At 47.7% G+C, this 26,568-nt stretch overlaps 1 protein-coding gene across 3 annotated transcripts in view; it reads right to left on the bottom strand.

Annotated features, from left to right (window-relative positions):
- The window catches only part of LOC143211741 (uncharacterized), a 235,213-nt gene that overhangs the window by 88,239 nt on the left and 120,406 nt on the right, over window positions 1-26,568 (bottom strand). For all 3 annotated transcript variants that reach the window (XM_076429669.1, XM_076429671.1, XM_076429670.1), the window contains exons 2-3: window positions 1,397-1,497; window positions 1,075-1,292 (exon numbers count right to left, since the gene is read on the bottom strand). In XM_076429669.1, the coding sequence (XP_076285784.1) occupies window positions 1,075-1,292; window positions 1,397-1,497 (319 nt within the window). The remainder of the gene's footprint in view (window positions 1-1,074; window positions 1,293-1,396; window positions 1,498-26,568) is intronic.

Raw genomic sequence — 26,568 nt, 5'->3', positions numbered from 1 at the left:
GTCGTAACCAGCGCGCAAAGTTCAGATAAAATTACAGGTGGCCGATTAAATATTTTTAGGTGGCGGATGGGAGAGACTCGTCACAGCTGGAGATAGGAAGCCGGTCGTTAGGAGCGTTTATGCTCTCGTGGCACGATTACGCGACAAGGCGACAACGCGAAATTACGGGTTGCACGTGGAAACCCACGTTTCCACGGGCTTATCGCAACCCTGTCGCCACTTACGATTTCGCAAGGACGCGACCACTTAATAGAAATAATCTACGGGACCCGCGAAGCTGCGATGGACACGATGCTTGTTAATGTGTCGCGCCGATACCGGACGCTATTATACCATTAGCAGTCATTGCAGTTGGCAGAGCGCGGTTTACTTGCGCACCAGAGGGATCAGTCACTTTGCTAGCCCATTTTCCATGGATTTGTACGAATATTTTGTTATTTTCTATATTCTCTAATTTGTGAAACCAGTTTTTCTTTAAAAAAAGTTCCTCATGGAAATGAAACAGTGTATAAAACTCGGCAGTCTATACAAATTCATATCATGAATTCATACTTTTACCCTTTCATGTCCTGAGTTAAAAAATTTTCTAATTTCTGATTTTTCAGGTGTTTTAGTTAAAACGTGAAAATATTTTAATACATTCAGGACACGAAGGGCTAGAGTAAATCGATTTCGTATCAAGTAGAATAGGATCGCCCGAGTCAGACCAGGAGCAAGAAATTCTATCCTCTTCTTCAAGATTTCCTTCATTCATACTGTTAAAGCGAGCAAAATAAAACCGTTAGCACAAGCAATAAAATTTCACATAATTTTCTATCCAGTAAAATCCTAGTAAAAATTCTCGATCTATAAAAAGTCCACAAGGCAGTCTAAAAATATCTGTCTTGAATTGAAATGGTAAGTGATCGATCTCCTGGTCTGATCAATGTCAGCACGTTCCACTGAACGAAACCCTGCCACCACAATAGTATCGTACTAGCTACAGAGCAGTACCAAGTATCGTACATTGAATTTCTATCGAATCATTCTGAAGAGTGAGAGGTTGAGGCTAATCAGGGTGTAAAAAGTAATCACCTCTCGTCTTTGGTTTCTCGTTTGGCCTCCTTCCTGTCCCTGTCTCCTTTGTCCTTGACGTCCACCTTCTTCGCCTTGGACTTCGACTTGGGATCACCTTTGGCGACCTTGTGCTCAAGGACGGTGCTGGAGTCGGCGTTGCCCGCGTTGCCCTCCGTGTTCAACTGACCACCGGAAGTGCTCGAAGAGGAGGTCGTGGCTCGGGTGTTAGTGTAGTCCTGCACGAGGAGCGCACCTCGTTATCCGGGGAGATATTTCGTTCAAGGTCGCCGGCCAAGGCCTCCGATCACGACGGGGGACGGGAATGGGACAAGCAGCTTACCTTAAACCACTCCGGGTATATCGCGCTGATGGTGTCCAGAAGATCCTGGTCGAGCTGAATCCTCCAGAACGGGGAGCCGCTGTCCAACCTGTGGCCAGACTCTGCAACAACGAACACGAACTCGTAAGAAACTGTTCCAACATTATTTTTCGCAAACATCCGCAGTATATATTTCCCGCCCAGTCCAGTTATTCCATTGCAGTTGGACATGTTTCTAGCCCAAACCAGATTAATAAACGATCGGATTTTCAAGAAACTTCGCGACGAGAGTTACGAGCAGTATACGAGCACGTCGAGGAGTGGCGATCGCTAAAAAGCCGCAATAATTTTCGCGAGGGGTTAGCATCGAGGGCTACGGGTATCGCAAAACAACGTCGAGTGGTTCTATTATATGTTCCCGGTATGGCTGTTCGACCTCATCGATCACGGTGGCGAATCGTTGTCCGATTAAATATAGGATTTAGAGTGTGCAACCGCGCACGACCCACCGCGCGAAGGCTGACCGGTCGGGGCCCTTAGGAGTCATTCCCACCGCATAAGGGCTAATGGTACCCCGACGACCAATAGCCCGGAGGCGTATCAAAACCTCGCGGAATGCCGGCCGGCTGTTTCTTTCGTGGATTCCGCGGGATTCCCTGCCTAATTTAAACGTTCGTCCCTGCCGCTCGCCCGGTGGAAGGGATCACCTCTCCTGGACACGGTGCAGACGAAGGACGAGAGAAAGAGAGAAAGAGAGAGAAAAATCTCTCCGAGACGATGGCCGATGTCGAAGGGGGAGACAGAGGGGTTTAAGGGGGGGCTGGAACACCTCGTTACGACGACATTCTACGGGCGAGACGCGTGCCCTGCCTTCGTGATCGAGCCCGTAGACAGGAGAGACCGAGAGCGGAAAAAGGAGGAAGAGGGCTCCCGCGGGACTTTCGGACTCCTTACCGACAGAAAACACGGGTTCGGAACAGTCCTTGATCTCCGCTATCCTCGGACGCCCACGGAAAAACGCCGTTTTCTTGCGGTTCCCCGACCCCCGGCGTTTTTGTACCCCCCGCCGAAGGGAGCTTCGTTAAACGATCATCGTCCTATAAGGACGCGGATTATTGTTTATCTTCGCCGCGAGATAGAACGAACGATACACTCGGTGGTCTCGACAGGATTTTATATTTTCATTGTAGTTTTTGCCCTGCGTTTTGTTCGCCGACTGGCGAATTTTTTGCTGCTTCGATTTTTCGGGTTGGACGTTGTTCTGTTACGTTTTTTTTTTTATAAAGGTTCGAAATAATTGTCTAAAAATTTGGAGGAAGCGTCCACAGTTGAAATGTTGGTACATACATACTATGAGAACCATTTCCGATTCGGAGTGGTCAGTGCGGTCTGAAAAGGGGTCAGTTCCTGGGACCTTAAGGGCAGGGCAGCCCCCCTCAGGGGGAGGACACGATTTCACCTTAACCCGATAAGTGATTAGTGGGCCGCGCGGCTGGGCCGGTCAGAACGGAATAAATGCTCAATCAGTATGCGCACGCCGGACAATCCGCTGTAAATCACGCCGTGAATCATTCGTCGACATAAATCTAGCGTGTCTTCTCTCCCTCTCGGCAGAGAGCCGGGGCTGATCAATGCGATCCCAACCGGTCCGACACATTAGTCGAACGCTCCGCGTCGTTTACGGGACACGTATCGGGTCCACCCGTTTTGTACCGAAGAAGAAGAATCCCCGGGTTCCAACCATGAAAACCGTCGTCGATGCCTCGACGATCTAGAGGAAACCATGCGTCAACTTGATCTGCGATGTTTCGAGCGGATAAGACTCTAACATCTTCGGATTTGAAGTTGCTCTTGGCTACAGATGGTACTAATTCTTTATTTTGTGCACAATGAGTTTCATTTGTTTCGGCAAGAGGGCGATCTAGAGATTTCTGGGCTGGTTGTACACCAACGAACATGACTATGAAGTTCTATAATTCTTTCAGAGTTGCGATTTTTCTAGTAACATTGATGGACCAGGTAAGACTTTCATTTTGGTAGAAAATAAAGTAGAATTAACAGAAATCATTGTTAAAATTGTGATACATCTTTGTATTATTTAGCAGAATCCTCTTCGGATCTCCCTCTTCTCCGAGGGAGATTACCCGAGCATTCCGATTTTATCCGTTTCACACTTGCAGATGAAACCTCTCACGCGACGAACACGTTCCAGATATTAATAGCAAGCGTATAAACGCGATACGAGCGACTGGTTCCCTGCTCCAAAGTCCTCTCCGCATAATTAAGATAATATAGGGCCGTACACGGCTCCGATCCCCGCCGATCGAATACTAATTACCTTCCGTGTTACGTTCGCGTGTGGATGATCCGCGAGCAGAATCTTGTCTCGCTACTGGTTTTCGTGGGAAGAAGAGGAGGCAAAGAGAAGGTGACCGAGGGGTTCGCCTACCTCGCTACTAGAGGCTAGAAAAACCAGCGGATCTTGAAATCTTCGGAGAGAACGGAGTCGTCAGGAGCACGCGATCCTCCTGTCTCCGCAAAGAACGGTCCCGGGGCCTCACGAAAACAATAACAAACCACTGGTTGACTGGTTCCTTGATCGAAACGGGGACCCATGAAACCCCCCCGCCCCCCGTCACGGTCGCTATATATTCCATGGAAGATCCCGAATGCGAAATGCATTCCTTGGAAGCGGCCCCGTCGAAATTCGGGCAAATAAATCTCGCGCGCTTCGATCCTCTCACCCCCTCGGAAACCAAGCCGGCGTCTTCTTCGTCGTTGTCTTTCTCTTCCACGTCTTCTTGGCTCGCTTCTTTCTCATCCTTTTTCACCCTCCTCCTCCTCCTCTTCCTCCTCTTCTTCTTCTTCTCGCTCAAGATCCTTCGATCTTCGATCCACTTGCACACCGACGTGCCCGTCCGCGGAACATGCTCCAGAGTATACGTACACGTGTACGCGTCCGCACCAGAACCTGCAAGCTTTATACTGGGTGGCTTCGTTTTGGGATCATGCGATTCATCTGGATCGCGTGGGTGGAACGCTGAAATTAGTTTTGGTGGATTTGAATAAAGAGTGTCTCGAGAAAGAGTGGCAGAAAATGTATGATTTGTATGTTTATACAATATTATTTGATTTTTCATTATTGGGGATGTTGCTGGCTCCCGATCTGGTTCACTAATTTTGTGGTCGATCCGAATCTGTTATAGTAGAGAGACATTGATCTAAATTCCCGCAGTATCCCAATTCCCACTGTTCCCAGTGTATGTCACTACCTTCCCAAGACTCACAACTCTGCTTCACGAAAAAATTACTTCGCGGTGCAACGAGATATGTACACAGTGACATTAATCTCCAGCATCAATAACTTAGAACAGAAGCATTTGAGGAACTGCGTTTGTAACATTCCTTGACCAACGTGATCAGTAGAATAGGTTGGTCAACCGCGGCCGAGCAACATTTACAGGTACCATGCGTGCACTTTCGTAACACTTCTGCGCTACGAAAACTTCGAATTCTCGAGACCATGTATGTACCCAGTGTCTCACAAGCCGACAGACTTTCGTAGTCCTTCGAATAAACAATTATTTGAAGAAATAGAAATTCTGTAGACATATTAAAATTCGTTCTTATAATAATGATAAATAATTTGTGAAAAGAATTGTAAAAACTGCTCCTTTAATATGTGCCAGTTAGAACGAAAAATGGTACAAGTGGTCAGAAAGCCTACACAAATATGGTGTCCCTATCGCACGAGGCTGTTAGGGTGTTCTTAGCATGGTCCGTTGACACCCGGTGGTATAGTACCGCCAGTTTGAGGTCGCTTCGCGATAAACACCCAGTACAGGCGGAATGGTACACGTGGACAGGTAGGCCGCGGGGCACGTGTGCGTGCTCACGCATGTGCGTACAGTTGGAGCACGTGCGTGTTCGCCCTTGCGTTCGACTGGAGAGGCTCTGAGTCACTCTCTCGTCAGGGCCTGCACTGGTAGCCGCGAAAAACTGCACGCTGCACTTCGGGAATGTCGTTGGCATGTACAGGGTGTTCCCCTTTGCTGCCGTCTGGCTGGCCGACAAGAACGGCGACGGTTCGCATCGGGATTTCTCTTCCCCCTTACTTCTCTCCTTTTTTCTCTCTCTCTCCGTCTCTCTTCCCTGCCGCCTTTATCCAGGCCCTTTCGAAGAACCTTCCTTGCCGCGGACTCTTCCTACTATCGACGTGGCCGTTCGCGGACTATTGGCACCGGGGAAACCTCTTCACGGAAAAGCTGCGAATGCCAGGTCAGAAACGTAAAGGTCGAGGATTCGCCCTTTAAAATAAGCGCAGGCAGAATATTTTCAGATTTTCTCCTCTTTAATTTTGTGGAGTATCTTTTAAAAAGTTGTCAGTGAAATAAAAATACGCAATTCGATGTGTATTTCAATCCTGTTTTCACCACGTCTTCACAAAACACGATCGCCTCAACCCAAGAACGATACAGTAGCCTATTATTTCAAGGACTGCTCTTCTTAACTAACTAACAGCGTAAAACCCGTGTCCAATTTATCCGAAGCTCGTTCAGTCGAATTTATACATGCATAAAGATTGGCGTAATGATCTATAATTGCCGGTAAAAGACAGAATCGGTTGTCGAAAGGCGATCAGAAGCCGGGACACGCACGGCCGCGGAGATTCGGCGAGAGAAAATGCTCGCAATTTTCGGAATTAATCGTGGCAATTTCCAAAATTGCTCGAGGGGTTGGGGGGAGATCTGATAGTAACCGGTGTGCGTCTCAGATCTTCGATACCCTCACGATGACTTATTACCCGAGCGACGTTTCGCTCTCCGGTACTCATCCTCCGACTCTTGGCTCTCTTGCTCTTTTTCCCCGTTCTTGTCGAGAGATTATTTAGCACTCCATTTGTCGGCGGCATTGCTGGATTATAGAGCATCGAGATCGACCCAGTTGCACTCTCTCTCTCTCTCTCTCTCTCCCTCTCTACCTTTCGCTCACTCTCTCCCCGTCCTCTCGTTCTCGTCACGGATGCTTGTGCACTCGCCTGAGCGCCGTGCTATACGCCGGATCAAGTGGACGGCCTGTTATTTTCACGTTTACCCGCTTAGCTGAAACAATGTGTATCGCGTCGGGACCTTGTTGCCGTTTCGATCGGTCGATCGATCGCCTTGTCCGACTCTAGGCGGCTTCTGTGATGGATCAAGCTGGCGCTGACCAGGCTCCTGCTGACTCCTGGGAGATGTAGCTACCTGGCAGACGCGGCTCTACCTGCCAGGTCTTGACGCTTCCGACCATTAAGCTTCTTCTATTTTCCTCCGGACCCCATCGGCTGTATTTCAGACTCTGAGAAGACTCGGAGAGACTCATTTCACTTTATACTGTATTTTACTTACCGATTTTTCGCATAAACTACTAATCGGTATTGTACAGAGTGGAGACTAACAGTCTAGCATCGAACAAATGGTAGCTGAAGTTCGCGAGTTCTATCGTTGCCCACATATTCCGGCCAATGAATCGTAGAATGGAGGTACGGTTCTTGCCGGTGTCTCTCGAAAGAGACTCCCAGGCGGCTAATCATCGATTAACCAAGCTGGTTGCGGAGGTGGTGCTCGTCGCGGAGTAACCACCTAGCTTCCACAGGGTGTCCCTTTGTTCTCGGTGCCGTCCCACACGGGCTCCATTGAACCCGCACGATTATAAATTGCCCCGTGAAAGCGTGGCTCTGGCCTATAGGCCCCGGCAGCGTGCACTTTCCAGACACGTAAAGGGCCCCAGGACGGTAACACACATCTACAACCGGGTAACAGGCAGGCGCAGCACGCGGAGACTTATTTACCGGAGGTACAGGCTCCACTTAACCCGTAACCCCCAGCTTCGTATATCTTGTCGACAATGCGTACCGATGAATTCAATACTTTCCGCCCCACCTTCGCCCGCCGCCGCCGCCGCCGCCGCTTCCTCAATAAAGTCCGGGCCCCAGGAGAAATATGGCGTTGGATCAATGGTACTTTTCACCGGGACCCTATTTTCTGCTTCCATCGCGCGGCCACTCGCCGACTACTCTGATGATCTTCATCGTAACCTCGTGGGTGGGTCGCTCTTTGGGTGTTCTGCGTTGTCTCTGATTGACGCGCCGCGCCGCGCCGGCATCATTGATCATCGATCCACGGGGATCTGACCAGCCTGCGATTAGCAAGACTAGCGTCGCACCTGAGAAGCTGATTTCACTACATATTACTTATGTTCCGTTGCTAAGATATATATAAGACAAAGGATAATGTAAAGGACTTTCTAGGAGAATAACCAAGTTTGTGTTGCTCTAAAAGAAAGAGGTTATAATTGACATATGATGTATATACAATATTTACAAATATACAAAACGATTTATTATTTACCTAAAAGAAAGAGAAACGGCAATTAAAGTCTATTCTCCTCAATTCTATTTTGTTTTATTTGTCACTTCAGTCTTTTCACACGTGTTTACTTGCGTCATCTCTCTATGTATCGATTTCACTCGTTGAGCATCGATATGTATCGATTAGAGGGCGCGCTGGCTAATGAAGCGCGGCTGTTTTGATTTAAAGAAAGTATCCTTTCTTTACATATATATTGTATAAGATGTTGCTAAGCGCGATAGAAAGAATTATTTGCACGAAGACACTTTTTCTTAAATTTCCCGCGATCGTTTTCCATCGATCTATCGAGCTACCGCTGGTCGCAACCGCGGATGTATTCAATCGGATCGATTCGCGCGCTTTCGTCGGGACCGCAACGTTCCGCCCACGGTGGATCGCGATCCACCAGGAATCGAAGCGACGTGGCAAGCAGAAAGGATCTCCTATCCAGCGGTGCACTGGCAAAGATCAACTGCTCGACGATGATTCAGGCAAATCGATCCCCGGCACCGCGCCGGACTCTCTTTCGTCGGCTAATGTTCCGCCCACGGACCCGATCCAACAGATCCACGGCGAAAAAAATCGGGATCGCAGAGAGGAGGGATGCGCATTGCATCGGTAGCTTCGATCGTTGCGCGCGCGCAGTTTTGTTTAATAATTATCCCTCGAGAGGTATGCTGCTCGATCGAGGACGGGATTGTTCGGTCTATCAGCCTATCGCATCTCGATTCCTCCGGTACAGCGAGTATACTACGTTGGATCGATGCGTTTCATTCATTAGATGATAATGGAGGCTCCCAAGATGCTAGTGACTGATACGTCAAAATTCTGACTGAAAGTTGAAATATTCCAGACGATCGATGCAAATACATATATATCGATGCAAATATCCACAATTCAGTGTTCAATTGAAACAGTCCACCTCTCAAACTATGCATTCCACGTTTAAGGGGGTTAAAATCGTGACTCAAAAGCGAAAAGATGCTGTTATCGAAATAACCGCCAAGGTCTCGAAAGCCGAAAGCGTTTCACCTCGAAGAGAAGGGAGTCTAAAGGGAGACCAAAGCGAGACCAAAGGGAGGCCGAAGGGAGGGCGAAGGGAGAAGAGGGTGTGCTCACAATAGCCGAGCTTTGCCGCTCATTAGAGGTGGGGTCACAGGTCGACCTGGAGCGGCGATCCGCGGCTTCGTCCCTGTAACTTACGTGGAAACAATGTCCACGCACGGGGCCGGCCTTTTCTGCTCTGCACGGGAAACAGCGTTACCAGCTCGTGTTCGATCCTTTGTCGAAAAGTCAGCGGCGTTAATGAACGGACTTTTGTCGATGGTTGCTGCTCGGTGGGCGTTGCCAGTGTTCCTCCCAAATCGAGAACAAAGTGTGCAACGGGATCGACAGGGCTACGGGTTTGCTTCCGGGTTCTGTGGACTGTAATCCTCGTTGCCAGTGATTCACTGTTTTCTACTGTCTTAAGCGTCATTTCTTTATTTTTCTCTGAAAATACATTAGCAGAATTTACCCATCGAGGTGTCTCGTTAAAATGTAGCGTGTAAAATGAATTCCGAAAATGGTTGAAGTTTTATGAGAATTGCCGATCTTTATCGATCCCGACGATCGGCAACGATTTTCAAGGAACCGATCCTTTATTTCAGCGTCCTTCAACGGCCAATCAGTTTCGAGTTCTCTGTTGGCAAACAACCGAGTACCAGCGCCGAAGACGAAGCACCGATTTCACCGAGCCGAAAGATTCCAGGTGATAAATCCTTCGTGCAACTTTGGACACGACGTGGAATCGGGTTGCAAATCGACTCGGGGAACATTTACAGCCCATCGCCACGCGTTTCTCCACGCCAGGTCATCCATATTTATATTCCCCCGTTGTGCAAATCGCCGCGGCGGCGCGTCGGTGCAGCTGTTACTCTCGATTTAATTGCGATGCTTTCCGAAACTCTCGACGGATTACGTGTATCAACGGTTTCGCACCCGGATGACAAGAGTTATGAATGTTTTTTTTTTCCGGAGGACTTTACGATCATGCACGTCAATGTGCGTGTTTCCTAATGCTGCTTTTAAACGCGCTCGTAATTCCACGAAGTAGAACGAGATGTTATTTGGACGACAAGTACGTATGAAAACATTTTTATGTGCGAATGTATTTCGGAGAATTACGCATAGGATATTAAAGAAGATGGTTGGACGATTGATTTCTGTGCATCGTCGCGACTGTCGGCTCGTTTCGGGGGGCATACCGTGGCCGGAGAACAAAAGTGCTGGAGCCGCGAATCGCTTTGAAGCACGAAACCGTGTGCGACGGATACGCAACGGTCCCGAGGCGGGCTTTCGTGCCTGCTACGTGGACGTCGTCGTAACAGCCGGTGAAAGTCTTGCTCGAGCACAGGCCAGGATGATTGATGTCGCGGGCGCAGCTCGCTCCGGCCTGGACAAACCTCCCTTCACTTCATCGTTGCTTCGAATTCCTTGTTTTATCGGACAAGGGCCCCGATCGCGGTATAAATTTCTAGCTGGGCCCCGATAGCGCGGCCATTTTTCGACTCGCCAAGCGCAAACGTCCCGAGAAATGTCGTTGGGAATGCTGATCCAAGCGCGAGCATGCTGCCTCTGAGATATTAATAATCGATACGGTGAAAAAATCGATTGAGACTGGTCGCCAGTCGATATTTACGGGATATTGGAATGATGAAGCCACTGGTGGGGGCTTGTGGGCGGTTACTACTGGAGAAATGAATCAAATCAACATTTTATTCTTCTTTTAATACTTGAAACAGTATGTTCTTCCGTTCAGAGATTTGTATAGAGTGTAAAACGTTCCAAGAATTCATGTTGAAATTAATATTGAGACATTATATCTTTAGGAAATTAGCAGAGAACAGTGGCAGTGGTGTTTCTGAAATCACGACACGTGTGAGAACGTAATAACTCGGTTCTGTTCTTTCATTAACTGACGCAATCACCCCTGAGCAATCAGGATTGCAGTTTCTCCGTTAATTCGGCCGAACTCTCTTTCTTAGTTTTAGAATACATATGCAGCATCTATTTCCCACAGAATCGCGTTCTCATCGCCTACAATCTCGAATGATCTACATATTTACAGAGTTATGATGACAGTAGTGCTATCTTACATATTGTGATAAACAAGAATAATACATTTTCGTTGGAATCGCATGACGCAGATTCAAGAAAGCATGATCGTTGCAAAAAGGCGTTAACCCGTATTCACCCTCGGGTAGCACGGACATGCCCGTTGAAGTACATACAACTTTCTGGAATAAAACGCTGTCTGCGCGAAATAAAATAGGGAACAGTAATATGCGAATAAAGAGGACGAAATATTACAGTTTACCGGCAATTACGATGCAAACGGAACCGCGGAGACCGGGTTCCCGTAGACCGCAACGCCGCCATCGCAATTTATCCTCTTCTGCGGACTTTCCGCGACAGCCTCGATCTCTTTGTCCATTCGAACGATCACCGCTTCGCAATACGCGGTGACGGCTCGCGAATACGCTTCGATAACCGTCAATAAACGTCAATTACAATGGTACTCGCGTTTTACGCCGCGGGCCAAACTTGACCGGGTGAATTCGTATCTGTTAGGCTGCGGTTACAGTAAGTAACGTTCTCTAGCAAATATGTTAAAAATATACCACCTGTATACTTTCTCTAATCAAAGCGAAAATGTCTTTCTGATAATTCTTTCAATCTTTCTGCCGTTGAAAACAGTAACTATTCATTTTCCAATAAACGCATAAAATCCGTAGTCTAACTCACAGCTTTACTCTGCAACAAGGCGAGTTTACCACGTCGTAGGAATAAATAATTCCCACGTACCGGGTTGCTCGCGTATAAAGACCAACAGCTAGAAGAGGAAAGAAGCGAGAAAAATTAGTTGACGACCCACGGCGCGTCGCTCAAGAAGAGCTACGGTTCGAAATAGCGATAATCGCGGGCTAGGCTTATCACGGCCGAATAAAATCCGCACCGTCGCGCGTCGCGTCGTCGTAGCCGGTGTGCGCTGCACTTGGCGGCGGTTTATAGTTAGGAATGACATCATCGGCAATCTCCGGCATACACCTAGCGCGTAATCGCCGGACGAAGGCGTATCAGCTGTGTCGTATCTTATTTCCGTCTTGTTGCCCGGTGCCGTGTGTCTCTCGACGGCGCAGCGGCGGCGGCGGCTACGCGCGCCACGCGGAGAAAAGAAAACGCCTGTGAGGGATGGCGACGAACGTGAGGTGGGGCACAGACGGTTGAAAAGGCGAGGATAGAGCTAGCCAGACCGATGCGGAACGAGAAAGGAGAGAGAACGAGAAGCGTGTGGGTCGCGTGTCCGCGCTCTCGGAGAGAGCTTATGCTTGCCTTATGCCTGGCCACGGCCTAGCCAACCGTGAGATGACGGACTGCCTCGCAGCGACTAGCTAATAGCGAGCTACCGGCGCGGCGCGAGTATCCTTGCCGCCTTTTCGCCTCCGGAACGGTAACCTCGCGCAGATCTTTCGCTGGTTTCAAGGTGGAGCTAGAGAGCGATTCGGTATTTAGAACTGGACGAGGCAGTGGGTGGTTGTGTGGGTATGCTATGTAGGAAGGGACTCGGGAACCTTGATTTTATTCAGCTGCTGATCCGTGGATTTCGAGATTAGGGTGATATGAAGGAGTGTCCAAATCGGGGTGAGGTCGATGCGACTTTTTTTTTTTAAAAGCTGAAGATTCAGAACACGCATCGTAATGTTTGGAAGAAAATGTTGAAAAGCGGTTGAAAGGAGTGCTGATGTAAAACCAGTGGGGACAGCGTCCAAGGATGCTGGCAGCCGGAGCAAAATGATGAAGACGAGCCCGAGGGACCGTGACGCCTCAGTTGATCAGGGATTCGCGTTTGCACCCTGTTCGCGTCCGGTTTCCAGGAAACCAGAACGCCGATTCCCCGCGCATTCCTAAGCCTTCTTCTATCCTCGGGGGACGCCCGAATAGAGGAGAGACCGATTTCCTTTCTTTCTGGGACCAGGGCCCTCATCTTTCGAGTATCTAGACAACGACGACGAAGACGACACGCCGGTTCGTGGAAACCGGGTCCCGCAGAAAGAACCGTCACGTTCGATTTTAACGACGAAACCGTCGGATACGCTGGAATTATTAATTAGCCAGTTCTTACGCCGCCTCTGCCGCGGAACGGCCGATCTCTCTCCTCGGGGATATAACATTAGCAATTTCATTCCTCGCGGTTCCAGGATTCGCATCGATATCGATTATTTAACGAACTTCTTTCGCACGGACAGCGGACGCCTTTCATATCCGATCGCGGGGCCCACAGGCCCAGGTTTTGCACCGATTCTATTCCGTTCCGATCCGGTCGTATTAATTAGCCTTTCGACTGGGAAGAGGTGGTCCCCGATCACCGTTCTTTGCCGATTTCTGGAACCAACCTCTTCAATGTGACGATCGCAACCGTGCACGTGGTCTGCACGAATTTTTTTTTAATGAATATAGTAGAAGTTCCCGCTTTCTGCTCGGTATTTTTATGCAAGTAACGCAGAACTGATGCTAGGTTGATACAAATCCTTTTTTAGTAACTTACATTCAGTCTATAACATTCTCAAAGACAAATGAAAAATGTACCCATGAGAAAACTTTCGACGAAAGCTTAAAATTGCCGACGCGAAGCACTTTCTGCCTCAGCCCAGCCGCAACAAAATAAATTCTAATTAAGCCTGAATCCGAGCAGACAAGTGTCAAGTGTATTGTCAACTATATAGCCGATTCGCTGTCAGTTACGGGAGCGAGTCAGCCGCTAAGTGGGCAGTAAGTGTCAGCGATCCGAGCTCGCGGAGAGCGGCAAAGAGCGGCGCTCGGTGATTTGAACGCGCGGTGAGCACACTATCGCGCGAGGCGTTAATGCGGCGAGTCTCCTCCGGATTATGTCAAATATCGTGGTCACGGTTCTCTCTCGAGGATCGCGGCGCCGAAAACAGGAAAAAGAGAAAGAAAAAGAATGGGACCTCGTGGAAAACTGTGCTTCCAGGAGGACAGGGCCCCGAGAGGCACACAGCTGTGCCACGCGTGGGCCCGCACACGCACACGTACGAGCGTACAACCTATCACGCCTCCTCGCGTGACGTCACACCTGGCTATATCCAAGGTGCTCCACACGCGGGTAGAGACTGGCCCCGAAAAAAAGGCCCCGATGAGCCGGGGAAAAAAGGAGTGACCCGAACCGGTCCACGCCAGGTCAACAGCACACACGCCACCCCCGTAGGGCCCCGTCGTACAACGGCCTGCGACCACCATCTAACGGGTGTTTCCTCACAAAATCTGGGACACTCGACTACCGTCCGGCAACAGGCCCAAAACTTACGCAGGCCACTCTTGTTAACCAAATCCTGCTCGATTAATTTCTCTTTAAACTTTAAACTCGCTGTGGGTTCTTCGTATTCTTGACTACGCAGCGGATTACATACATAGTATGAATGTTCAGTATTTCAGTAACAAGTGGAGAAGCGCAACAGCACGGAGTACAAGTCGTTTTATAACGTAACAAGAGCATCGCGAACGAGATTTTCTGCGCATCACGAATTATGACGGAGCCCTAATATGAAAATAAATGTCCGGCTGGCATATGCAATTTAAATCGGGGCGTGAAAGTATGAATGATGAGTTACGAAGAGAAGCCTGACCACTTGAAACACTGAATGCCTCTTCTTTTCAAAGCTTTTGATTCTCTCGAATGGAGGAGCGATTGCTCCGGCTCTCGTCTCGATTTCTCTCTTCTCGAGGAGCTAAAAGGTCGACGGACAATCAGCAATACCTGTGTTAAATCTGGGCAATAAATTTTTGATGCGCCGACCGTTCTTATGGCCGTGTTAAAATCTGATTAACACCTCTGGTATTCGGCAAATCATGTTTATCTGTGTCTCGGACCGCTTATTGCCGATTATTCGGAGAAAACAATCGGCCCGCAAAGACAAGATCTTCGAAAGCCTAAATTTAGACATAATTTAAACATTCTGAACTGCAAGGTCTTATACATTTCAATATGAATAATGTTACCAATAATCTTCATTCACAAGGAGTCAATAAGAGTGAAAGTTACAAATGGAAATCTCGCTGTATGGTCTTAGAAAAGCGTATTATCCAAACGTGAACGATCCCAGAGCGGTATACTCGATAAATTCCGCCGCACAGTTACAAATCGAGTACCAGCTGATTCGAGAAAACCAGTAAACGGGGCTCGTCAAGCATAATGCGAGCAACCGGTAGCGGCCGATGATCCACTTTGCATTTTAATTGAAATAATTCCCAGCGGGAACGGCGCCTAGATATCAATGATTCCAATTACAAGCTGCTAGGCTGCTTGCCGCGGCCACTTTATACAGCGATAACCGCGTCGATTCCCATCAAGCCTAATTCCACCGGGGAACAATCACAAAGAGCAATAGCGTCGTTTGTTCGATAACCGATCTCGTCCGTGTCTCGTAACGGCTTATTTATCCAGCGGTAACTACCATGAAGATGGTCTACGAACACCGGAAGCGTCATCGTCTTCACGAACCGCTTTCATCCTTATCTCTGAACCGAGTCTACCTTATCAGCCGCGGCAGCCTCTCTAATATGCAAAGATGCCTGTAAAATCAATCCGCGCGGATCTTAACGCGCTATCGACCGCCGATGTTCACCGAGGGTTGCAGATAATTATCGGCGAACTCTTTTAGCTTCTGATAACGGCGCTTGTTAACTCGGGAAGGAACACAAAGAGCTAAAATCATGCAAATTATTGGCTTCGAAGCTTAATCCCGTGGTTTCGAACGGTTCACTTTACCTGAATTATTTGGTGACGCAGACAATGCACAATCCTGACTTAAGGAAAAATATGAGTTGAATCGTAGCTTTGACTAGATATTACAGAGCGAGGGATCGAATTAGATCAATTCCACCCGCTTATGCGACCACTGTCGCGATTCACGGTGAATCGTGAGAACGTCCCGGCCGCCCCAGCTCATTACAGAATCGACGCCGCAGCGTTTTTCATCTCCGCGAAATAGATTTCGCATAGGCGCGTCGCGTCGCACTGCGTGTTCCCGTGTAATTGCGACGGGGTCCGGTTGGAATGCGCGGAAATCGTGCGAATATCCTCGGCGTATCGAGAGGAGCAGCAAAAACCGTTTTACAACACTGATAGCAGGTTATTAGCGAATCGTCGTAGGGCTGTTCATCATCGGCGGGGCGCGCGCGTTCCTCCACAGTTTGCTTTCCTCTTTCTCCTTCTTTACTCTCTTATTTCTCGTTCGCCTCTACTCGGTTGCCACTCCGGCTGGTTTTGCAACGTGTTCCCCGAGATCCCGGGTCCATTTCTCGAAGTCGACGGTGCCGCTCAATTATCCCGTGGCCGGGATACAACGATAATAATCGTGAATATTAGCGGCGTTTCGGAAGTTTAATGAAAAGGACGTGGCAACGCGAGCCGCGGAGCCGGTAGCAAATTATTCTCGGATACCGAGCCGGGAGCAGTACCTCCGCAAAAGTTACTCCTCCGGCTTTTACTACTTTGTTCGGTATCCTGCCATTTATCATTCGCAACCGTGCAATCGAACCGAGCCGCGCGGCGCAATGGGAAAATGAACGCTTGGTTACTTGCGAGCTGAGCTGAGCCTCTAACTACCGAATTCCTGATGCTCTCGACCTAGTTACTGCTGCGGTAGAGAGGGCTCGGATCTTCGCTTCGGTGGAATACGCTGCGGGGAGCGCCAAAGCTGCCTTCAATGCCAAAAGATACTCTAGTATTGGCACAACTGCAAAATCAAAATTATCGGTATCGATCATCAGATTTCTAGTTCGGCGAGGGTTCACGTGCGTCGAATTCGCGCAGAAAACTGGCCGCGCAACGTCTTCATTCTTCCAGGAGCTTGCTCTGTCCGGGCAGCGCCGCGATTAGCACACAATAATGTAACAAACATTCGATATCAGAGCGGCGGTGGTTTCGCAATCGGCAAAAGTTCGCAGACCGTTGGAAAAGCGAGTTCGCATTACGCGGGGCCGCGGTTCCGAGATAAGCGAGCGCGCACGAAAGAGAACAGTAGGCCATCGCATTTCCCATGTACATTTTAATATAATTTGAGTCCGGGGTCCGAGAGGGAATAATCGGGACAGGGCAAGACGCATGCCTTCTTCATTGTATTGTACCCGTAGGAATCCCGGCATGAGTGCGGCGGCGGCTACAGCGGCCCCGGAGAGCCAGGCGGTGGAAGAAGAAGAAGAAGAAGGGCTCCTTTGTGAAAGCAGCCTCAGGAAATCAGGATTGATATAGGGCTGCGGTAGGTTCGCCCGTAACTTTGTCCCGCGGTACCCGTAGACAAGGCCTCCATCCATTAATCACCCTCGGTACGAGGCCTGAACCCTGGGTGATTAGCAGGCGTGAACACCGGCTCACCGGGGATATATATGCGATTGAGAGCCATTGTCGACCACCGTGGACGTTCCGCCACGCCGATTGAGACGTCCGTCTTGCTCGAAAATCCCAAACACGGAATCGGAGGCCCTGTGTGCAACCCTCTCTTCCTCCTTTCGTCCCTCTTCGCCTCAAACTTCGAATAGACTTTATCTTGCCGGCCACCATCTTAAGCTGGGATCTCCTTTCCGCCTCAGGACGCAGCGCGTATGTCTTTCCCTGTATTTCACTTGCGAAGAAAAGCGAAAAAGCATCGCCCAAACTCAAACACGCGCGTCGATCGATTTACGATATGTGTTCGACGCATACTTTTGCGTTTGTATTTTCGCTTCGAGACCTCTGAATGTTGCGCCAGACTCAAACGCAAGCGTTTTTTCACCCACTGCTTCAGGAAATACTCTTCGAACTACTGTTTCCGATTTTGTTCAAATTTCGATATGTTGTAATCTGTAATGATATATAAACGCACCTCAAAGAATTTTTCGGAATCTTAAAAATTATTGGTTTTACTGACGTGTAAAATAAAGCGTCAACATTTTAATATTTTATCCATTATATTAAAAAAGCTGAACTAGCAAACCGAGAAAAATGAGTTTTTAGGAGCTTATAGTGAAAACATATTTCAAGAAATACAGAGAAATTGACATGGGTGATTCAAATTATCTGAAAAACTACTAAATAAGTAACAAATAAACAATTTTTAATTTTTTTTAAACGCAGTCTTTATAAGATCTTAACCCTTGAGAAAGTGGAATTCATGTATGGAATATCCTGTGTGCAAAATAATCTACAATTAAAAAGAAATAAGTTCCGCAAGTTAAGAAAAACACATTTTTCGCTAATAAAGTAGATAGGAATAATTTTTAAATGAAGTTTAGTAGAAATTTCATCCCCAAATGCTCAGATATTCAGCTTCAAACCAAGTACCAACGAAAAACATATGAAAATTAAATGTACATGACTAGTTCAGTGAATGTACAATGCAGCGACGCTAGCGCCACTTCGGAGACTTGAACGCGTGGTAGCCACGCTCCCGCCTCTCTTCCATTTACCTATTAACCTCGCAACAGTGTTACCAAGGAACAGTAAAATTATTTATGCGTATAATTGCATTGTAACAAAGGCTGAAGCATCAACGAACACCGTAAAGATGATTGATAGCGTTAGGACGAATACATCAGTGTCAGACCAAACTCAAAGACGTTCCTCGAGGAAGCTGAGCCGTTTAAATTCGCGATAAATTCACACCGACGGTAATCGCGACAATTCCTGCCTTGAATTTATATCTGATAACGTTGTAAACACGCAGCAGTCGCCGTACACAGCTTTGTTTGATTACGTCGGAAAGGTGGGAAGTTTATTTTTTTCGACGAACCTCGACGTTTGAGTGCTCTCTCGCGCGCGCGCGCGCGCACGCCGCAGCGGCTAATTATTTATTGCACGTAAACTTGCCAGGGGAAATCGTGCGCGAAAACTTCAGTGTCCCGGAGCCGCCACGTCAAGGAATGACGGGGACGCCGCCACGTAATTTACAGCCACGTTGATTACCTCGTAACTTACACCCACGAGACACCGGGAATTTCCGCGCGGCACACGATGGGTGGCTTCTTCCCCGGCCAAATCGTTGTACAATTAGGCGGTTATTTTTAAGAGCCGCGGGCCACGATACCGGGGCCGAGCAGCAAAATAAATTCGGACACGAGCTCTTCCGGCGTGATTGCAGCCGCCTGTCAAAAAGGTACCGAGATTCGCTTCCCACGATCGGAATTAAGTACGCGCAAAAATAATTGCTGTCCCTGGCACGTTAATGTTTAGAGAAGGCTATTACAGTTTACAGTCTATTCTACAAAATAATGGTAACATCTCAAGTTTGCACATCACCCTGTAATCGGAGGGAACAATTTCGTCGACCGGTCATCATCTCGTAGAACCAGAATCATGGAACAACCGCGTCAGACACGAAGCACGTGATACCAGACTGCGTTACGTGGAATAGCGAAGATGCCAGAACCAGGTGAAAAATACGCCGTCTAGTCCCGGAATCCCAACGATTCCTTGTGAAATATGTCCAGGATGCACGTCAGGGAACCAACAGGTCTGCGAACGATTTCTCACGGTCTGCTAAATCGACTGTGTCTCGGATCATCGATTAGTTTAAGCTGTGTGACTAACGCATGGCGCCGTTTAATTCGCTAGTCTCGAACGGGCACGCGACTCTTTAATGTTTAAGCGATCTTCGAAGCGTTCGGCAAACACAGGATACCGTGAAAAAAAAAAAATCAAGGAGAATGATCGAAGGCTTTTCGATGAGAAACGCTGTGTTCCCTTACCGCGAGGCTTCTGCTTTATTGTCGAAGTTACTCGAGGAATGAGGATTCGTTGAGTGAAAGGTGTAGCGTGCGAATCGTCATTCGTCACGGCACTTATTCATTTATGCTCGTCGAATCCTCGGTAACTCTAGCTTTTTATAGGGTAGTTAGACGTTTAACGGCTTGACACGTCTGTGTGGAAATTGCCGAGAGGTGATATCACTGTTATTAAATTATTATGCCCGTTGAACTTGTGAGAAAAAAAAGAAGTAAAAGCGTTCGTTTCTACCATTTTTAAACAAACTGGCAACTCCTTTCGATTCCCGCTGTAGAGCCATTCTTCAGCTCCAGGAATACATTTCGTATAAATCCTTCTGGAAGGCGATTCCTGCCCCCCCACTCGCAATTGAAGCCATAAAATACGGGAGTTTCCGTGGCGCGTTACAGAGACGTCTCCCTAGGCCCATTAATAAGGGTCACGCTATTACCCGACGCCCACGTTCTCCGTCAAAAGTCCGAGTTTCTGGGCTCTCGCACGCGTCCCGCACGCAACAAACGCCGATGCTGAGCAGAGAGAGAGGAGAAGCAGAGAAACCAGCTCGAGTGGTCCTTCATTAGCATCGATCGGCGATCCTGGCGTGGGAGAGATTGTTTATCTTGCCGCAATATTCCTGAATCTCGTATCCGACCACTTGCAGCATCCACAGAGCTTCTTGCTTTTTCCTAGCTTTAGCTATCGCCAACTTAATTAAATCTAAAATACAATTCACTAAAACAAAATGCATAAAAAGATCGTACAAAAACGTACTGCAATCCAGCAGAATGTTACCACAGTCTTCGCCGACCTCTCAATGAACAGAAGAAAAAGCGGCCATCAAAGAGCAAAAACGCCACTATCACCGCAGCTACTCTGGACCATCGCGTCGTTACGGTCATCAACGTCGCATTAGTATCAACCTCGCGATCTTCTCGATCACGAGTCGTCCCGAGGATCCCGTTAAACCCCACAGACCGGGTTCCCTCGATCGGACGCGTACGAATCGTCTCGATCGGCATTAGCCCTGTTCCTGTTGCGTGCGCCACGCCCCGGCTCGTTCGTCATGAGATGATTTATTCGCGGTTTTTCGGCGTGCAGCTTGCGATATCGACCTTAATTATTTTGGTGGCGTTGCGTGCCGTCGGGGCGCCTCCGAAACACCTCGGCAAGGTGTAAACGATCGAAGGGGCTGCAGCAGGCGAGGGGTTACAGACGGGGAGAAACGAGGGGGCAGCAGAGCGCGGGCTAATTATGCGTCGTACGAGCGAAGATTTATCGCGTTTGCATTTTCCACGGTGCGTGGCGCGGGCTGCACCTACGTGCCCAGGTACCCACGTATGCTCCCTTGCCGATCAATCCCCCTGCCACCCTGCTTACCTGTCCCCCTCTCACCTGAGAACCGTACGGGGGGCGTAGGTGTACCCTGACGACTTAATATTACGACCGCGAGAGGAGAGATGCCGGGTTTCGTGGAACAGCCGCGAGGACCGGTACCGTCGCATGTGATCGCCGTTGGTACCGGAGAATACTAATTTTTTCCCGGTAAGATGAACCCGCACTTGCGGCCGACTCGTTTCACCGAGAGCACCAACAGCGAATCCTTTCGCTTCTCATTCGCCGCGCCGTGGATAAAGGCCGTATAATCTTCATAATTTTCGGATTACTTCGCTCGCGGATTTTTAAACGATACCCAGATGCGGTTTGGGCGTGGGAACTTGGCGATTCTTCCGGGTGCTGCTCGATGCTGAATTTTTAGCATCGCACAGTTTTAGGTTTGTTCAAAGGATTATGAACTTTGAACAATTGTTTACACTGGACTGTTAGCATAACTTCGAGCAACCTCGTAGTCCGCCGCGTGCGAGGATTAATCGAATTGGAATATCGAGGGAAGGCGAACCCAACCGAGTTGCAACGGCAAACGCGAAATGCGAAACGCAATCGGCGCAGGGTAGAGGATAAGGAGGCGAAAACCGCAGCCCGAGAACCTCGGGGTCTTTTGCATCCCTGAAATCTGATATAGTCTCGAGATTAAGGCAGGCACGATCTAACGTGCTCGCTCGCCAATCCCGTCGGCAATGTCGGGAATTACGGTAATGCTCTCCGCCGCATGAATATGCCGAGAAGGGGCCGGGCTTGGGAAAGATTGATGTAACAGCGTTATCATTTTTCCAGCCCCGAGATGATTGTGTTTACACACCTTGATAGCTGATACTTTGCACTGCCGTGTAATCAATGAACCATCTAGCCGGGAGGTTTCGTTGGAAATGTACGAACAATTATCCGAGCAACGACTTTTATCTCGCGTCGGGAGATAAACATTGCAATGTGTAATAATTTATTGTCCGCGCTGAATTCGACACAATCGATTCGCCGCGCGATATTGTTCTCGAGCTTTGGAAATTCCGTTGTTTTAACTTATCGCGATTACTCAGATATTTGTTAGAATTTTTATTCGAGATTTCAACGATAAGGGGATTGTTCAGCTCGATTTGACGTGAACGATAGTCGTGAAACATGGTTTGCTTGAGAAGTAAATGAACGCTGGCAGGGCAGTTTTGAAAATGCACAGTGTTCAATGATGAGGTAATTCGGTTAGAACGATTTTGTAAGCAGGCCGGCTCGATTACCATGATGAGAAGTCAGAAAGTGAAACGAGTCGAGCCGGCGCGGCAGCCGCAGTAAAAGAGGAACTGTCAACCATAGTCGTAAATAGCAGTCGCCAGAAATTGGACGGTGTTCGATCACGAAGTTACAAGTGGTAGCGGGTCGGCTGACTTAAATTGGTTCACACGGTAGAGCCAGTCACCACTTACGAGCGTAACCTTCGTTATCTTCATCGGTGAACCCATCTTGTGTGACAAGCGAAGGCGGGTTCCACGGCACTATGATCGTAACGATACTACTGGCGTTAGGCACACCTCCTTCTATTCTAGCCGATCGTATTCATATTCGACGATGTCGACATTTACACCAAACCGAGAAACGTGATTCGACCTTATTCCGACTGTAGTGGATTCTTCACGTCCGTCACATTGGCTACCGTTCGTTTGACAGTGACGATCACGATTTTAACGAGCCTTTGGTACTACGCAATTTTCTCCTAAAAATAATATTTGATTCTGAAAATAACGTAGAGAAACTGCAAATTTTCTCGACTAAAGATTCGCCTTTGAAAGGAACAGCCAGAGAGCATTGTGTTGCAGTATCGCTTATCTAACGAGGGCAGACAAGGAGCATAATTTATGAAGCAATCGAGGAGGAAAGGATGACCGATGGCAGAAGGATTTCCAAGCGACCGGGCATAAAAAAATTCAGTGTATGTGACAAATTGGAAGTGAAACACTGGCCACGAAATCCAAAGGTGGATAACCCACTTAGATAGTGGTCGGATCGTAAGCATCAGCTGCCTCGAACGCGAGCCGTGTGTATCAACGTTCGTTCTCTCGAGGACGGGCCGGAGCATAGATTGAGCTGTCACGGCGAAGATTACATTTGTCATAAGACATAACCGTTCCTTCCCGTCGTAATCTATGATCGTCGGCGACTCGCGTACAAATCGCACCGGGCGACGATGTTACTCACTCCTGGCAGTGACTTAGGCGTGGTTCACACCTACTCGGGACCGGCGCGGCGTGGCGCGACGCGGCGACGAGTGTCTTCGAACGTTTAACTCGAGGACAGCTTCGAGAGAGCGAAATTGCTCGATCTTTCTTTGCTTGTTAGCGACGTTTCGTCGAGATCATTCCTTGAGATCAAGCAAAATCTCAAGTAATAATCCTCGCTCTCTTGTTATTTCTGGTAGACTAAATATCTTTGGATATCAATGGAGAGGGTGTTGTAAGCCGCGAGACTTGAGTGATTTGACGCGAAGAGGTGCAGTTTCGAAGACAATGGTGACACGACTGTGGACGTAGCTTAAGGAGCAACGGGAGACGACAGGGTGTTGCAAGCAGATTCTTTCTGGCCGGTTGCAAACGCGCTTATTATGCGGTGACATCTAAACGCGTCCTCCGTAGGCCACCGACACGAGAGATCACGCGATCGTTCTCGTATCTCGATGTTAATTTAAGAAGGTGGCTGTTCAAGAACACCTCCCGCTGGAATAGACTCTCTCGCCCTCGTTCGCGCCTCCGTACGACTCGTTCTCGACTCCGAAAACATCGTTCCCCGGGGAAACGTACGAGCGGTCAAATTTATTTTAGGGTGGGAGCAAGTCCCCGTGAATAAATGAAAATACATAAGCAGCGTACAACCGGGAATCGCAGAAAATAGCGAAACCATCGCGTGACATCATTGCCTCGACGTTCTCCGTTCCAAGTACATACCCTGCCCTCCCTGACTTTGTGTCGTTACACCCTCCCGCACCATTCGAATAATCAATTAAATGTGGAACACAACGATTCATTCGGAATATTAAAATGATTAAACAACACGATTTTTCATCTTTAGGATTGATGGTCAAATGGTTGTCAATTTGTAAAAATTTCACAGGTTGCATTATGCGCGGAAGAAGATAAGGATCTTCGTGAAAGATTTTGACGAGGCAAACGGTGTACAAAATGATGCGAATTTTCACGGCTTTTGTTATGTACCTTGCAGCACGGCTTCTCATTGGATTTTATAATAGGTTCGCAGGTGATTCGAGGCCATCGTTGGAGAACCCCAATTAAAATCCACGTTCGATCGATCGCCGATGCCGAAGGGCGCCGCGCTATCTTAATCATCCCCGTGACATTGTACTTCCACGCATTGTTCGTACTTCCGCAAATTACTATTAGTCGCGGCCGATGATTAATGGCTCGGTGTCGCGAACTCGATGCTCCCTGTCGATCGGTCGATGAATAATCGACTGGAGTTGCATGACTCGTTTTACACCATAAACGGGTGAAAAACGGGCGTCGTAAATTTTCCGATTGTGCGCACACAGAAAAATCGAATCGTCGGGAACCGGCTACCATGCACACTGTTTTTTAAAGAAGTTACCATCGACCAGCATAAAAGAGCTCGCTACACAATGAAATATCTAGAGAATGTAATATATTATTCTCTGTAGAATATAAATGGCTGATGGACTCTACGCTCTATGCAATTTCTCTTCGCAATCTTTTATTTCTCGTAATATCTCTTCTTTGACCATTCTATTGATTAATTTCATTTAACAAGGGTTTTCAGATTCATGAAAAAGCAACGAGAACAGCCTATTGGTTATTGGAATGCAAAATAGGTGATGGACAGTGTAATTATCAAGATGATACGCAACGCCCAGTCGATGATTAATTGAATATTAATGGCAACTCTCGGCAGATGTAATTGGGTTTCGAGAGCAACGCCGCAACGACGATGAAAAACGATTTACCACACAATTGCAACCTTGTCTTCAATCTATGCATCGAGACAATAATATTCTTGTTGATCTACTTGGTCGTGGTGGCACATCATGTTACACAAACTTTCAAAGGGACTATTTTAGAATCGTACAAGTAGAAACGAAATGTCTGAGAATGAGAAGAAAAGAGTTTGCTGAGAAAAGCGGCGGCGAACAATTTGCAAAGAAGAAAAGGAGCAAAGACAAAGTCCAGTCTCGTTAGCAGCTCGTTAGGAGAGACGATAACGTTATCCTGCGGGAGCCGGAGATCCCAGTTTGTGGATAAGCGACGGGATAAGCCGGAAAGTGCCGAGTTATTTTCAGTTCGCGTGTTTCTCGACTTCGCAGAAGATGTTTATTGCGTTTGGCCCTTCCCGCGTCTTCGTTCAGAGTACTATCACACTGTTAAACATTATGTTCATTACGAAATAATACATCTTCTACTATTAGTTCTTCTACTTTGCTGATATTTAATCTGAAAATGCTTTATTTCAGATTCTTTCTTGAAAGATACATGAATGAGAATGCGTAAGGTAAGGGAGAGGAGGATAGTAAGGTCGAAGGATCCGTTTTTCGCAAGAAGTCTGCGCAATCGAGCGGTCGCCGAAAATTCGAGATTACAAAGTTTCAGGGAGCCCCGCGTCGCACGGTGGCAAATTGCGTCGGCCGATTTCACGGCGGCCACCTCTTAAATGTCGGTCGTCAACTGACAGGCTAACGATCACGTGGCCGAATTGATGACTACCGTTACCTTAATCACAGGTCGGCAATCGCGGCTAACAAGTTAAGGATCAGACCTGCGTAGTCGCGTGTTGTAACTACACGGGGCCATCGATCAGTCGACGTTCCTCTCGAAGCTCCTCGCGATCGACGAAAGCCGCTACAACGCGAGGCGATAACGCTCGCAACCGGCCAATGATTGTCAATAACTCTTTAGACGACGCATCCGATTCGTAGACGCCGATCGAACCTGTAATCGGCGCGAGCGAACGCGTCCTGCAACCTTGCTCTTTCGAACCACAGTAAAACCTTCTTTATACGAACCAGTTAATACCGAACCGCGATTCCTTATTTGAATTAGAGTAAACAAAAAACAAAAAGGGAGATTTTTCGAAGCTGTGAAAGTACGTAGGCTTTTTACGCCGAAGTTTTTTCAATGTGTACCCACGTGTTCGAAAGTGAAAGTTCGAAATAGAAATCGAATATCTATGTTTCATGCTTCTGTTAGTTTACGATTTGTTGGCACTGTTCTCCAAAATGTGGTAGCAGAGAAAGTGATCTTTGACAGTAATGATGCAATGCGAGGCATGAGAGATGGAACAGAGGTATAAAATAAATTCTTCCAAGAGCAAGCGATGAAATAAATAGCAAATAAATTTATAGGATTCTTTGAAAAAAAAAGTGAAAATTATTTAAATAAAAATAAATTTTTTAAAAATACCACGTTTTTAAAACAGACTAAAAAGTATAAAATAAATTTTAAAAATACGTATTATTAAATTAAAACGTATTTTTAAAAAACGTGGTATTTTCTAATAATTTATTTTTATTTAAATAATTATTTTCTGCTTTTTAGTCGTGTATGTGTGAAATTTTACAATCGATTTTGAACATTTTGATGAGATTATAACAGAGACATCTA

Source organism: Lasioglossum baleicum, chromosome 9, assembly GCF_051020765.1.
Source record: "Lasioglossum baleicum chromosome 9, iyLasBale1, whole genome shotgun sequence".
Classification (NCBI taxonomy): Eukaryota; Metazoa; Arthropoda; class Insecta; order Hymenoptera; family Halictidae; genus Lasioglossum; species Lasioglossum baleicum.
This window is presented reverse-complemented; position numbering and strand designations above follow the sequence as displayed.